The sequence below is a fragment of the Rhamphochromis longiceps genome, linkage group LG23 (genome assembly GCF_057381845.1).
Source record: "Rhamphochromis longiceps isolate RC_006_pf linkage group LG23, R_longiceps_female_GT1.1, whole genome shotgun sequence".
Lineage (NCBI taxonomy): Eukaryota > Metazoa > Chordata > Actinopteri > Cichliformes > Cichlidae > Rhamphochromis > Rhamphochromis longiceps.
This window is the reverse complement of record NC_140578.1, coordinates 11302994-11319133: the sequence shown is the minus strand read 5'-3', so window position 1 is coordinate 11319133 and position 16140 is coordinate 11302994. Positions and strand designations below refer to the sequence as shown.

The following is a 16140-nucleotide window of genomic DNA, read 5'->3' as shown; positions in this document are numbered from 1 at the left end:
ATAGGCAGAGTGTTACAGGCAAAGCCCTAAAGAATGTAGCCTCATGGGCAGTGTAGCCCGTGCTGCAGGGAGAATGGACTGCCATACCAGTTATATATGGCAAGGAAGGGAGAAAAAGGTGAGTGGAAAAGTACGAGTTGTCACTGACCAGAAACGCGAGATGGAAGCATGTAAATATAATAATAACCACTGAAGCCAAAAAGAGAGCCTGACGAGCCCAGTTGTAAGTAAGCTATTAAGACTCGACTGTACACTGTGTTTGTGTTTTCCTCCGAAACAATAAGTTCCGTTGGAGCAGCCTTTCAACGCCTTCCTCTGTCTCTCGCTAGCAAAGTCGACCCAGACAACAAAGTAAAGCTAGTTTTCGGCTACGAGCCCGACACGAACCCGGCGTATTAGCCAGAGGTCCCTTTACTACGGTTTGGAGCCGCGGACCTGTTTTATATATGCGCGGAATAGTTTTCTATATGGGATCGCGTCAAAAAGTGCAACTTTACCTAATATCCACCTTACTGTTACTCATTTTACATCAAGATTTTAAAATCTAGTTGGTATTGGTATGGTGAGTAACCTTCAATAATAGTAATAAATCACAGAGAGCAATAGTACATTCATGTAGTTGTAAAAAGCATATTAATATATTCAGTAATCCAAAGTATTCAGAATACATTACTCTCACTGAGTAACGTAACGGAATACGTTACATTTTGGGGAATGTATTCTGTCATCTGTAGTGGAATACATTTTAAAAGTAACCTTCCCAACACGGAATGAAGTTTATAGTTTCTCTCCTTCTGCAGTAAAAAACGATTAATCATGAGACCCTTTCAGAAACAGTTGAGAGCTTCGTTTGCCCAGTTTAACCAGAAGGGTTTTTCAAAGTTTCGTGTTATACCAAAGTACGTCTAGAAGCCAGTCTCCCGTAACAACCTCTTGACATGTATTCAGAGAAGTATTTTTAAGCCATAGTGTATGGGAAATAAATAAATAAATAACATGATGAAAACCACTAAGGACTTGCACATAATGTGTGCACAACGTTATAATCATGATGTAGGAAATGTAGAGTTGGTTTGCAATATGGATACAGTGAGGGAAATAAAACTATAACACTTAATTACCTACATCTTTACTACAACAATGAACAGATATGGCTGCTCCTACAATATTGAAACTCTTTTGAACCTCTACTGTATTCATGCAAAGACAGGACTGAGTCATTTGTATCAGGATTCTGCTTATAATTGGCTCTTTGGGAGCAAGTGCAGGCCAAATGTCCTCTTTGCCTTTAAGGAACTCACACACAGATTTCTATTCAGGATTGTTTGAGTGTTTCTCTCTTGTAATGTCTCTATATGTACTACCGCAGCAGTAATAAAGTTATGACAATTAAAGACAGGTTCACAGCTACCCTTTATGTCTCTTCTGTAGAAACTAACCAGATAAGAAATTTTACAATATCACAGCTAACACAGAGCATGAACTTAAAAGAACAGCTGAAAGGAAATGATCGGGTTTTTCATGAGCCACACACTCACACATCCATCCATTACTCGTCCATGCTGCTTGTGAAACTACAGGAAATGCATATTCCAAAAATGTTTTCATGCAGTGAAGAAACCAAAACAAATATTTCAAGTCCTTCAGCAGCACCCAGCATGAGTCTGTCACATTAATTATCTGTTGACCTCGGTCATGATCCATGTGACATAATTAAGCAGGTCCAAGCTAAATAGCCAGAGTGACTGTTTACTTACAACCAGCTGCCTTTAATACACTGAGGAGACTAATAGGGACATAATTAGATTTTTTGCACAATGAGCCTTTTGACTGACAATACAACACAATTGCGACCAGAAAGCCTGGACAGAGGAAAGTGTGTGCCTTTATGTGCACATAAGTGTGCGTGTTGTTAATGTTTGGCTTCAGACAGCAGAAAAACTGTCTGACTACCTAATCAGTAGGCCTGTTCTCTGTCAGCTGACTTTCTAAACTGAGAGACTTCTCTCTTTGTCTCTACAGGGCAATGTTCCTCTCTACAGTTTAATCTTATTGTCAGGATCACTCAAATCAGAGGAAAGAATACCAACTCTGTGGTCAGGAAAGGAGAAACTTAGCTGAGGAGGAATGGTGAATAAAGTTGTAGAAGTTGTAGAAGAAACGTAAAAATGCTAATATTATAACCTGCAACCACAGTTAAATAGCAGTAAAGTAATAAACAGTATCATAAAAATAAAACCTAAAAGGATGTGGTCAAGCCTTAAAAGGCTGCAAATGATTTAAGATACACATGCCAATGAAAGGCAGCAGAAAGGACAAATTAAATGAAGCCGTATTACCCTCTGTGCATATTAACGACAGTTCTGAAGTTGGTTGGTTTTGTTTTCTAAGCCTAGTTTGTAAAAATCCACTGATCACCACTATCTAGATGTTCTTCCTCCATCTGAGAAATAAACTAAAAACAGCCTGTCTTTAGATGTTAGATAATATTTCGATGTAGCAATATCTCCTCACATCCCCTCTGCATGCGTCTCTTTTCTCATTAACACAAAGCACTAACAAACTAGTGTACACAGAGATTGGCACCTGTGCAATAATTTGTATCTGTCCTTGAAGCAGACAGGAAAAAAAGGTCAAACACATTAAGGAATGTTGCTTTTGTTGTCATCCCTTCTTGCACAAGTAGCAGTGTTTAAATTCCACAAACTCTGGGAACAGACGCACAGCAGGATTCTCATCACATTTAATGAAATATGATCAGCTTCAAGAACCAGCGATGGTGCATGTGTGTTTGGAATTTGGCTTGGGAGTGGCAATGCAATTAAAAAGACTACACAGTCTTAATTACAAACTACCCTATGCTGTCAGAAAGTGGAAGGCTTAGCTCAAGCGGCCCACTGGACTCCTTTACGTTGTGGGCCTTTCTCTGGTCTGATTACACCACGGCTACGAGGAGACTCATTCACAGGTCGTTTCAAGCTTCAGTTTAATTTTTTTGTCCTCGTTATTCTCCTGTAATAAAAATGTTACCAACCTTGATATCCCACTCAAATCAAAAAAAACAAAAAAACAAAAAGGTGCGCAGTAAAATGTGTTGGCAGAGCCTGGAGCGATCAATTCTACAGAAACACAAGAGAGAGTAACAAAACCCCTGAAATGTCCCAGAAATAAAATCTTGGAGGTGGAAATGTGTGTGTTGGTATTGTTCCCAGTACTTTGTCAGACAGAGCGGTCTTTTATTCCCCCAGTCGTGTCTGAGCAAAACCTCATGGTCCCATGAATAGGCTGGGGTTGATCTAAAACCCACTTTTTTCCTGCCTTTGCTTTCACATCCAACAGTCCCCCCTTATGAGGCATGTCTACTGCTGTGCTCACGCTTTTTGTTGAATGTTGTTAAAGTGTGTGCAGCATGACTTAAACTAAAGGTGTAGCTATGTTTGGTTGCAGGCCCGGCCAGTAGATCTTACCTGCAGTACTCAGTGCCATTGCTGAATTTCAGGCATGTAGCGTTGTTTACACAAGGTGCCTTATCATCCACACACTGCAGGGCTGCAAGAGACAAGAGCAGAGTTTTAAGACCAGAAAGGCACTTCATATCCACAACACTTTCTAAATAAATGCCAATGCTAAGCCAGACCATCCACTTATAAACCAATCTGTGTTGTCATCTATCATGCATGTGCAACATCTTCATATTATAAGAGTAAAGAGCATCAAACAGTTTTCTCAGTGAAATGCGAACTTTTGTATAGGCTGAAAATAAATGTTCTAAAATCTTGCCAGGTAAAGGAGAAACATGTCTAATCCTCAGTTTCCCCCAAACCCCAGTCATATCCCCAGATATGGTACTGGTATTCTAGGTCAGTGGTCCCCAACCCCTGGGCCATGGATCGGTACCGGTCCGTGAGTCGTTTTGTTCCGGGCCGCGAGAGTTGAGGCCCGGGTGCGAAATTTATGGTTTTCACATTTTTTATCGTTAACTCTGTTTCCCCTCAGTCTTTTCCTGTGTTGTAGTTGTGTGTCTTTTTTGAAAGAAATATTCACACGTTACCATAGCATCCAGAGAGCATTAAGGGGCAGAAAGGAGGATGTTACTCTCAATGTTGTTGGCGCATTTCAGGAGGACGTGGTGAATAAGGGTACACAATTTCACAGTGAATTCGCAATTATTATTATATTTACAAAATACCACAGTTTTTGTCTTGGTCGTATCATTTTATTTTGTTGTATTTATCTGCGACACCTTAAAGGCCGGTCCGTGAAAATATTGCCTGACATTAAACCGGGGCACAAAAAAAGGTTGGGGACCGCCGCTCCAGGCAGCATATGCACTCATAACTCTCCTCTGAGTCATTGATGAGAGAGTCAGAAATACTTTGTATGTGAGGGGATGGGGGAGACCGAGGAATAACCGGTTTGCAAAACAATGTGACTGTGGTTTTTTTGGACCATGGGAGGCAATTCTTCCAATTAAATGAAGCAAGGATCAACATAGAGGTTCCATTCAAAGAATTCAAATTGAGTAATTTCACAGTGAAAACATTAAAGTGTTATCCTGCTTATGTTATCATTTTGTTTGAGAAGGCTGGCACGGCTGCTGCTGTGAAATCACTTTTGTACCTTGGCCTAACATTAAACCTTTATACAAACATAATGTAACTGTAACATTAGCATACTACTCAGTAAGCATCCTAACATTTCAGTTTTTATCTTGACAACACAATATAATGTTACCGTTCTAAATAAATGACCTACCACCATGGCAGCGTTTTGGGGTTTTTTTGTTTGTTTTTTGTTTTGTTTATTTTTTTAATGACTTAATGTCTCTCTCTTTTTTTGAGGAAGGAATCACTCAAAAACATGACTGGGCGTTGGCAGGACTCACTGAGGTCGTCCCAGCGCCACCTCTTACCATAACCACCCACGTCTAATGGTTGAGGCAAACCCACTCCGTCGACGAATGTCCACTCCCCTTCTATGGGGGTATTTTTAAGGAGCTGACCCAGATGTACTCTAAAAGTGTCAAGAGTTTTCCATTAATACCATAACTATCACAACTTTGAGAAAAAACAAGTTAACAATTAGCTGTACTGCTATAACTCTGTCAAATGTGTTGGTACAATGATTGGATTGCTGTACATAATTTCATCCATGACTTCCTGTTTATGACTGTGTCTAAATACAGAAATAAATAAATGACGTGACAGCGAAAAATATTTTCGTACACATCAAAGAAGTAGCATTGTTAAATGACTCAAATGTTCCTCAAAGGTGGGGAGCCCCAGCTTCGCTCGCACTCTTTGAAATTCAAAAGTGAGTATTTAAAACTCGTTCAGGTTTCTCCCCATTAAATGGTAACACCACCACAGATGCACACTCTCCCCTGTGAGGGAAACCCTCCAAGCAGAACTGCAATTTTTTTCCTTCCTGCCCTGCTACAGAGACATAAGGCGGGGGGCTTGCAACTCATCTCTCCAGCTATGCGGAGGCAGTCTGAAATCAGGCAGTGGTCACAGGCACACAAAAATGAGCGTTGATGAAGACAACAAAGACCATCTCTCTTCACACTAGTGAGACACTCATAACCAGACACATCAGCCATTGTGCAGCCTTCGAGCCGCCAAAGACACATGGCTGAGGAGGTCTTCATGCACACCACGGCAGCCCATCATGCCAGACAGAAGTGTGGTGTTCTCTGCCTTTATTTGCAAATGTGATATGCTAGCTAAATCAAGGAGGTCATTGTTTAGCATCTGTAATTAATTAAGCAGAACTGTCATAAATTATTAGAAGCACTTGTATAAATGTTTCTTAGCACTTTGCTTCATTTATAGTCTCACATGTTTGGTGGTTATACGATGCATCCCCACTCTGCAGAACAGAGCTCTTTTTACAAAACTGAGGGTAGGTCAGCTGATTTAGAAGAAACGCCAACAATGTCTTCACAAAACAGTCATTGCATTACAGGAAGTGCGCTCAGCAGTGGTGTTATTTCCTGAGTCTAGATTAATCACAGTGTCACTCAAGTTAAAAAGCCACGAGGGCAATAATGACAGCTAATCCTGTTTACTATGATTCTTTTATTGATAAATTTGCACACAGCTTATTTGAAAAGTGTTGTGCATTCACTGTCTGGTCCAGGAGACTTATGCTTCAGAGTGAGGCTGATGGACATAGCACATTAGACACGGGGATATCGTACATAAACCACAGTGAAATTTATAATCCCAGCAGGCATGCACACACACATGCTACCCACGATATGCACACTTGCACAGGCATCCACTGCACTTCAGTATGAGTTGATATCAGACTGCTGTTGCTGTATGACAGACCACAGACTATATCGTGCTATTTTGGGACCACTTCTGTTGACACACAGCGTCTGCGCTTGCCCTGGTTAAAAATCATGCATACATATTAACACAATGAAAATAATCCACACTTATGTGGTTAAGACATGTTAAGTCATGTTTTATCTGCTTTTATAGAAATGATTACAAAGATTTCCACTTTGCTAACACCGGATACTAGTCCTCTAGCAGATAGCTTTACTGTGTTTTGCTGGTTAGTTCTTTAGTTGAGTGAATAGAGGATGATGAGCTGAGAAGACAGGTGTATGAAGGCAGATGGAATGAAAGAATGGAAGTATGAGAGCAAAGACCGGAAAACTGTGCTCTCATCCCCCGACTGGTTTGACGAGCTTCCCATACAAGCTGTCGTAATGCCAGATGCAATGATCTTACCAGATTTGGGACAGCCTGCCTCTTATTACGCCATTTTAAAAAGCGCGCACACACACACACACACACACACACACACACACACACACACACACACACACACACACACACACACACACACACACACACACACACACAGCTGAATTACCCACTACACAGGTTACCAATTCCCGGACGGGAAGGTTGGAAAACAGTTTAGCAATCTGTTTTTCCAAAATAAAAACAATTGGTTCACACACATTCATATGACTGATGAGTGTATTGTAATCCAGACTGGTAACATTGTATCCCTTCCACCTAGTCGTTCTCACACTTTACTATCAATGATCCATGGACAGGAACATTTCCCAGGAATGAGAGCCTTGATAAGACTCGATCGACAAAGTCAACAGTGAAACTACCACCAGATGTGGTGAGCTGTGAAGGAACACACAAGTTACCTGACTGAATGCTCGTGATTATTTGGATCCTTGGAACAAAAGCCCTTGTTCATTTTCTCACTTGCTGCTACCTTATCTTCAAACTGTGTGATTTTGTGTGTGTGTGTGTGTGTGTGTGTGTGTGTGTGTGTGTGTGTGTGTGTGTGTGTGTGTGTGTGTGTGTGTGTGAGTGAGTGTTTAAAGAAGACGGCAAAGCATGAGTGAGTACAAAAGCAGATTTATAGACTGTGCAGTGTGATAAGACTGAAACAGAGCTGTGAGTGATCCCTGGTGATGGAAGCTGACTCTGTACAGGTGCCTTTGCGAAGATTATTCTTCAGACTGTCCTCATGCTTTTAGCATGTTAACATCATTGCACACTCAAAACTGTAGGAGGCTGCACAGAAATAAGTTGCATAGAGAACATTTAGTTTTTGGTGTTAGCCATTTCAAACATTTCAGCTTAAAGAACAAAGCTGATTTCTCAACAGCAGTGCCAGCTGTCTCAAAAAAGGGTAACGTGCACTCTGGATGTTGTTACTGTGAACTGAAACTTATTCAATTGAATTCTTTGAACAGACCTGGATTCTGGTCTGGTTTAGCTTTGCTAAATCTAAGTAATTCTTCCACTGGTTCAAAAAACACGATAACATAATTTACCTGTTGCCTTTTGCAAATCAATTATCATCTCTTGGTATTTTGTGCACACTCTAGTTGAGCACATGCAGTGCTGCAGCAAAAAAATTTGCATGTTGATCCAGGCATCCGGTTTTCATCAGTAACAGTCAAAAAAGAGGCTAATAAATACACACGGACTACTACAAATTCACTTAACCTGGGAAAAACAGCTACTTGTGCCCTTTCACGGGGTAGATAAAAGCCAGGTTTGTGGATTTTAGAGGCTTTTATCAACCATGAAAGGAGCTCATCCATAATTGAACCAGCTGTGATTATAGTGGTAAACAGGATGTAAAAAACCCCATTTCACAATTACCTGATGTCATGATGTAATATAACTCTGTCAGCTGTCAGGTTTTTTTAAAGTTGGCCCTGTACCAGTAAATCTGTGTGCTGCTATGTTCTAAAATAAGAAAACTCTTGCCTTTAAAACTGCACTTTTAGAGTTTTCAATGTACTTAGGGTGCTGAGAAAAGGCAAGCTCATCATTGCTGACACAGTCGTCTTTTAGTATTATTGTCACCTTCAGATGACACTAATTAGTCTGTTAGAAGCCTTTTTCAGGCACTGGCAGCATTCTGTCACGGTGACACCAGTCACGATGGTGAAGAGTCAGACATAAACACAACAGTGGCCAAGGGAGCAGTGATACAATCGGCGCTTATTACAGTGGCAGCAATCACCAGCATTGGTGACTCTGGCTTGACTCTGGTGGAAGTGTCACAAACTTTTTGAACATGAGAATGCCACTACGAGCTGTGGTCACACAATGTGTAACACAGCCTCCAAGAGAGAAATCTCACTTCTGGATTTGGAAATAGTGAAAATGCTTGAAACACAGAACAATGTCTCAAATATATTAGAAAAGTAGAAATGTAAGATAATAATATATTAATATACAGATATTAATGCCATCAGGACATTCTCCAAAACAACTGCTTTTGGATATTTTTTTTTAAGTGAGCTGAGCAACTCCCACAGCAGACAGTCGCAGTCGAAATCAAAATGCCCGTCTATTACTGTGACAGCATGTAGTTCAGGGGTGAAAGTGACACTCGCACTGGTGTGATGTGCGGTTGATACACTCTCCCCATATCACACCACACACTATGTGGCAACCTAACACAGGAGCTTTGTAGACACACTGCTGCTGATAAGGAAAAGACAGAAAAGTAAGACAGACTGTACAAGCAGGACACTGAGCAATCACAATCAACCTTTATGCTCTGCACAGCTTATACCACACGTCTAAAACATGTTAAACAAGACATTTCTCAGTGGTTATGTCCAGCAGGCTGTCGAGTTCAGAATGCACTTGTGGAAATTCTCAAACCGATGTGTTCTTTTAAGCTTCCTATATTTTCATGTGAAAGCCCTAAAAGCTAAAAATGTTGAGACTTAAATGTAATAAAAATATATGTAAAGAAAAGCCTGAAACCACAGTCCAAGTGGAGTCTGGCTAGTGGTGCTCACTTTATAAGTCACCATAAAAGGTCCCTAAAGAGCTCGTACGAGAAGGAAGAAAAAGAAGACGAATAGGTAGTGAGACAGAGGGAGGGAGACGAGACGAGACGGAGTTTGAGCTAATAGCTGTGGATTGATATGGGGAAGTAATTATGAAACTGCAGACAAAGACACCACACGAACGAGTGTCCCAGAGTACGGGCAAATACCCATACAGCCGAGGGCAGGAAGTTGTTCGCGCTGAGTGAGGAAGTAACCCCATTTCCTGGAATTGCTGTACAAGCCTCCATATCCAGCAGGCCAAGCAGTTGTCATGGTAACGTGCAATAAAATACCCTTAGCTCAGCATGTGCGGTGGGAGACAAAGCACAAACTAAACACTGTTACCCTTAGGGAAGCTTTACTGGCCCACACAAACAGTGGCGATAGCGAGCACACAGACCAAGCACGGCCTTCAAGGCTCAAGTCTTCCAGGTCCCCTTTAGACTGAGGGTGGTGTCATACAGGAAGACACAGTAACATGCTTAACTGGGATGTCTGGAGCTGATCTTTAGTATTTTATCAGGAGAGATTAAACGCAAGGCTATCTGTAATAAACTACTGAGGACTACATCCAGAGCATTGTTTAATGCAACTCTGACCACACCAGCTGTCCCAAAACTTTCACTGCAGTCTGTTAAATCACTGAAAAGATTTCATGAACCCATTCATTAGAAACGCATGGGTGAACCACCGACTAGCACAAAGTATTTAAAGTAGTCATTTGCTTTAATTGATGAAAATTAGGTTAAGATGGAGGACAAAAATCCTGACTGAGGTCAAGATATAGGGGGAAAAATGATTCATTAATTATCCCACTGACCAACCAACTGCCTCGCTGCTTTTTACTGCCTGGAAAAGTTGGACGAGCCTCAACTGAGCATACGGAGCAGGGCCGAGGTGTTTTTGTACAGCTGGACAGCAGGATACAGTGCTGGATCGCTTTCTCAGCGTGTGTGTGTGTTTTGAAGGGAAAAGAGAAAGAAAGAAACAAGGAGAGTAATCCAGACAAGACAAATTTAGGGACTTTCCCTCGATCGTTCAGAATCTAATGGAAAACAATCTGACCTTGCTTCCCTACTTCTACCACTGTGTGCAAACTTAAAATATACATTTACTATATGATAAGTTATTTTAAAGCTCATCTTTAAATGAAAAAATTTGCATTTTGTTTAATTAGGTATTTTTCTAAAAATACGCTGCTTACTATGTGATTCCAGCAACCGGTTGAGAGAGTGCATAGTGAGCAGACTGATTTCTGAAGGTTTGAAAGCAAATGTTTCCCATACTTAAATCGCTCATCTGTTTGAGACATCCTTCGTTACTTTTGGTTTCCTGATGTACCAGATGTTTTCAATATGTGATGGGTCTGGACTACAGAGTAAAGCTCCTGGAAAACTCGAAGGATGTGATTTGGCACCGTCTCGCTGAAACACGCAAAGCTTTTCCTGAAAATAGATGCAGGCTGTGCGGTGAACCTGTACATCAATCAGCATTAATGGTGCCTTCACTAACGCACAAGTTACCCGTGCCATGTGTAGTAATGTGGTAAAGATGCTGGCTCTGTTTAATTAGTTATGAGCAGTTCTGCTGGTGCTGTTCCTTATGTCAGTTTTTTTTTTTTAAACTGTAGTGCATGTTTAGCTCAGACCGTGACCTAAACACTCCATTGGTGTTCAATAACTCGAGGTGAATTTTGGTTAACGCCGTCTCCCATTTCAGAAGTAAAACTGTTTTGTTTTTTTCATGTAATTAGTGCATAGGTGTAAAGATAACAGTTACCTGCGGTTGATGACTCGCTACAGCACTGCTAGACTATCAATCGTGCTGGTGGAGAATTCACAAACTGAACACTGGAAGCAATCACAGTAACAAGTTTCTGATTAACTGAATATTAAACACAGGACTGAAACTAATACTGTGGCCCGTTACGGCAAAGCATTTCTTTCTGAGCTTTTCCGTGTAGTTTCCGTCTGCCTCCGGTCTGATGTGCACCACTTGGTTCATTACTCCATGCGCCCTGCCTGCCTGTCTCCAGGATTACGGGGCCACATTGGCCAAGGAATGCAGGCCGCAATAATTCCCTGTTAATTTGCTAACCTGCTCAACAGTGCAGACACAACGCTTTGTAATCCCCTCGACTTTCAGAGCCACAAACTCTGCCTGCTATAGTAATGGTGGATGTGGTTCACGTAGGGCGTGCACAAAGCTTCATTCTGGTTTTTGCCTGAAGTGTATTTAATGTGCGTGGATCAAAGTCACTCAGACAAAACTGGTTTAGTAGGAATTGGTGGTTTGAGCAGTGCGCAGAACAATGGTGTCAAGCCCATTACTAGGACTTTCATCTTGACTGCTAACCAACTTCAAGACCATAACCACACCAAGTCTATAGATTTACATCTATTCTTTGGAAAGGTAACTAGAGAGAGAGGCCACATTCACTGCATTCGTGCATGTAAATGCAAAACCAAATATATGCGGAAGACAGTGACCTCAGAAGTTCCCACCGACATGTGTGTGGTTATCCAATTTTTTTTTACTACTACATTAAACAAATAACGTGGCGGCAAAACACACGAGGAAGAGCTGTGTAGCTACATGACTAACTTAACTGTATGCAATCTGAAATATGACCACAATAAAGCGATAGCAAATTTAGCTTACTGAGACTGTGTGAGAAAGTTGGATTGTGTCACCGACAGGATGCTTCAATTCACTTTATTAGTAACACGACTACAGTGAGTAGGTAGGGCAGGAGATTAGCAAATAATGAAAAGCTGTGGGCTGGTCAATAAACATCTTTGTCTTCCCTGCACTGGGCACAGGCTGCTGCAGATAAATCATATTTCACACCAGGCGGCAGCTTGGGTCAGATGCAAGTAAACCGCGGGTGGTACAATCGCTGCTCTTTGTCAGCGTGTATGTACAATACAATACAAACGCACACGCAAATAGATACGCACACGCATAGTAGCAGTCTGCCGTTTGCACTGGGCAAGCATTTGCAACCATCCACATGCCCGCAGCACAGGGGCAACACTGTGTCGTGTGCCACAACAACGGCACCTACGCTTCCTCGAGAATGAGAACTCTCTGGCCCCGACCGAGAATAAGGTCAAACCTTTGCGCCTTTCCCCAGACTGAGCTGTGATTCGTGCTCTCCCGCTTCTCATTAAAAGCTCTCAACCCACAAACGTTTGGCAGGCTTTCATTGTGAATTAACTAACCTGAAACCACCTTCGTGCTATCGAGACGATCAAAATCTTTTAACGTGTCATCCTGTCACATGAATAGCTGACTTACACGCATCAAAGGATGCGGCAAAGACAGCATCCAGACATTATGCAGCTTCATTACCAGCAAGAAACGAGATAAAAAACTAGGACGATTGACTGTGGTGCAAACAGCGTGTGAGAGAGAGGGAGGGAGAAACAGAGAGGGAGGGAGGAATGTCAAACACCAACAACATTCCTGTGCTTCTCCTTGCACTGCCTGCAGCACTTTTACATTGTCTGTCTTCCTTTTGTGTAACTTCACTGTTCACAAGTCACCTATAATCCATAAAAAACCGTGAGAGAGAAGAGCAGTGTTGGAGCTCTGGGCTGAAAGGTTAGAAAAACATGTGGGACAGAAATCAATTCCCCCGCCTTTGTACTCTCTTTATGTAAAGGATGTAAAAAGAGTACAAAGGCCAGCAGGTTATTTTGTATTTTCATGGCTCTCGGAGCCACCACTGAAACTAACTAAGCAAAGAAAGAAAAAGAAAAAAGAACACACACATCACAGTAAAAGCCCAGAAACAATCTCCAGTAATCACAAAACTTCATTGATTAAAAAAAGAAACACCAAAGGTCAAGGATCAGGGTCATCTATAGATGCAAAACATAACCACAGAAGAGCTCAGAATGAAGGTAAACCCATCTAACCCCAGCCACATCCCTGTGATGTTCACCAATGAGCTGCATCTTATCTTAACCAGACGATGCAGCTGTGTTTACATACACAAATCATTGTCAACAAACCTTATTTCAGTTATATTTAAAGCATTACTGTTTTCTAAAACAACAGTAAAATACATTTAAATATAACCTGAAAAAAACTGGGCGATGCCAATACTGTTATGTTGTTGTTACCTGGGTATCACTTTGACCAAACCAGCAGGTAATAAGTTCGGTAACTGCGTTTCAACCAAAATGGCATCACTGTCTGTTTTTGTGGTAGACCTCCAGCCAGAGTCATTTTGCTGCTTTAAGCCAAATAAAGAGAGACTTTAACTGCTTTTAAAGATAAGCGAGTGGCCAAAAAACAAGACGAATTTACTGGTTAGGAAAAACTGAATAAAAGACAGGTGTAGGGGATGCTGATATTACCATTTATACTGAAAAATGTACATCGATGTATTTTGCACGTACATTCCTGGGAACTTCATTAACATTTTCAGTTCTTACACACAACCGCACTGTACACTCACATGACATTTAACCCCCAAATGCTGAAAAGCGTATTACCGTCAGTGTGTGCTGACACAACTCTGTTAATTGAGCAGTCTAAACAAGATAAAGTGTCCATTTTGAATTCTTTCTCCAGCGCTCGGTGCTCAACATCTGGGCAGCGGTGCGACACAGCCGTGCGTTAGGCCGTAGTACCCGCATTAACTAAACCATAACGCCCTGAATTAGGCACAGGGGAAGAAGTTGGTCCACATGGAGGTGTGAAGCCGTTCTCTTTATTTTAAATCTAACGAATACAAAGTCAGCGACCATGAGCACAGGAGAGTCCACTCAAAGTAAAAGGTACCCAGCGTGTGTCTCAGAAGGCCACGAAGGAGCCCAGAAAACCCCCACCAAGTCACCTCAAACTTCGATTAAAACCTCTTCCATAGCTTACCTCCGATCTAAAGCTAGCCGAAGGAAAACTTTATTTTTGTTTGGTTATTTTTTTAAAGAGTTAACAGGTTAAAACTGACCTCACCTAACTAGCTAGTGTAAAGAGATGCTAAGTGTGTCCGCAGATGCAGAGGCAACGAAACGTGATGGCAAGCGGCTGGTGACTAAAACACACCACGGTTTCGCCACAGCGCCAAACTTACCTAAAGAGACCTGGATGAAGCAGAAGACAAAGGCCAGCGACTTCCCCGGGGAGAACACGGGTATCTGCTCCATTTTCTCTGTAAAATCCACATAAGGTCGCCAGCCCGAAGCTGAGCTGTCTCCCCGGAGGTTCGTCGCTTCTCAGAAAGTTTGGCAGGAGATGGCTCAGGCGGGAAAAAGCAGACTTTCGAGATCAGCCGCGGACTCTGAACATGTCACGTTTTTTCCCCTGTACGTGTTTAACGACCTGTCTCATTAAAACCGTTTAAAACTCACATAAAGTTAAAGTTCTGTTGTCGCACACGGCAGCGACTCGCTCCTCCACCTCTCTGCGCTTACTCGAGGCACGACCGCAGAAGAAGCGCACCACGTATCCTTCCGCCGGACGCCGCGAGGGTCTATCGCGGAGCTTTAAAAAGACACTAAAATACGTTGAAAACACGGGGCTTAAATCCAAATTTAGCTTCCTTATACCACAGGGAGAAAAACAGTGTCGCTTGATATTTGTTTTATCTCGGGAACGAGACGGGAGGAGGGTTTAGATGTTTTTCGCTCTCAGCGTCGCCGCGGCGGAGGAATTTTTTTTTCTCATTTTTCTACTTCTCTCGAAGTCTGCTATGACTCAAAATTAACCCGTTCAATGATTTCTTCTCTTTTCTTTCTCCTCCCCGGGTGCTGCACGTTTTTTCCAGGTACGTCTGTGAACGCCCACACTTAAGCAGCGCTCTTCGTTACCGTTGCGGTTCTGCCCGGGCTTAGCACCTCCGCGCTTTTCAGGTGTTTTTGGGGAACAGAAATGTCGACTTAAAAGGTAAAACATCGAAGACTGAATGTGGATCAACAGTGGCTTCTAGTGAGCTCCAAAAACACTTTTTGTTGCACGCCACCCTCCCTCATTTTAATAATGTGTGTCATAACATTTGAGGTGACTTTTAAAAAGAAATATACGAGCTTGTTTAAAATGATTTTAATTTTACAGCTCATTTAAAATCAATATCATTGGACAGAAAGAGCTGCATAAGAAGCTACAAGTTTTACAGGTACACAGATAGCCAGGCGCCTACATGTTTACCTACCACAAGGAAAACATTTGAAAGCCAATAAATGCTTTGGGGATTTCAAACTGTTGCTTTGTTTTTCTTGGAAGCTTCATCACTCCTCCGTGCTCAGACAGGCCCATCACACTTGCTTTATAACCTGTTAGTGATCACAGAAATCCCAGACTCATCCCCTATCAGGAGGAATGATCCAGGTGTAAATCACAGGCTCATCACAATAACAAAGCAGTGTCTCATCCCAATGATTTGTTTGTCTTTACACCCCATTAGAGAAATATTGCCAAGCCTCCTGCTGCCACCAGCGGCCCTTTGTCCTCTATTCAACTCTGCTGAAAGGCCTGGAACCAGAGGAGAGCAAATTGATCTCCTCAGGGGTCCGTACTGACAATGCCTTTGTTGCTGCGGCCAATGTCAAGCTCTTGCTCTCCATGCGTGGTTGGCTGTCAGGTGTTGGCACGACAACACGCCGTTTGGTCAGAAGCTGTTTTTATTGACAAACCCCGTCTCACGTTTGCTGGTTCTTCTGCATTCACATTTCTTTCATTATGTCACTAAAGGCCATTAGTGAAATCCAGAATTTCTTATAAATATCATATGTCACATTAAAGCTAGCAGTGATATAAATCACATGAAAGGTTCACTTTGTCTG

The 16140-nt window shown here is 42.0% G+C and overlaps 1 protein-coding gene across 2 annotated transcripts in view; it reads right to left on the bottom strand.

The window, feature by feature from the left end:
* Positions 1-15132, bottom strand: part of notch2 (notch receptor 2) — a 44980-nt gene extending 29848 nt beyond the window's left edge. Inside the window, exons 1-2 of one of the 2 annotated variants that reach the window (XM_085398320.1) lie at positions 14433-15132; positions 3468-3549 (exon numbers count right to left, since the gene is read on the bottom strand). In XM_085398320.1, coding sequence (XP_085254446.1) covers positions 3468-3549; positions 14433-14505 — 155 coding nt within the window. In that variant the 5' untranslated portion in view covers positions 14506-15132. The remainder of the gene's footprint in view (positions 1-3467; positions 3550-14432) is intronic. The other variant, XM_085398321.1, reaches the window with a different exon arrangement.
* Between the last annotated feature and the right edge of the window lie 1008 nt (positions 15133-16140).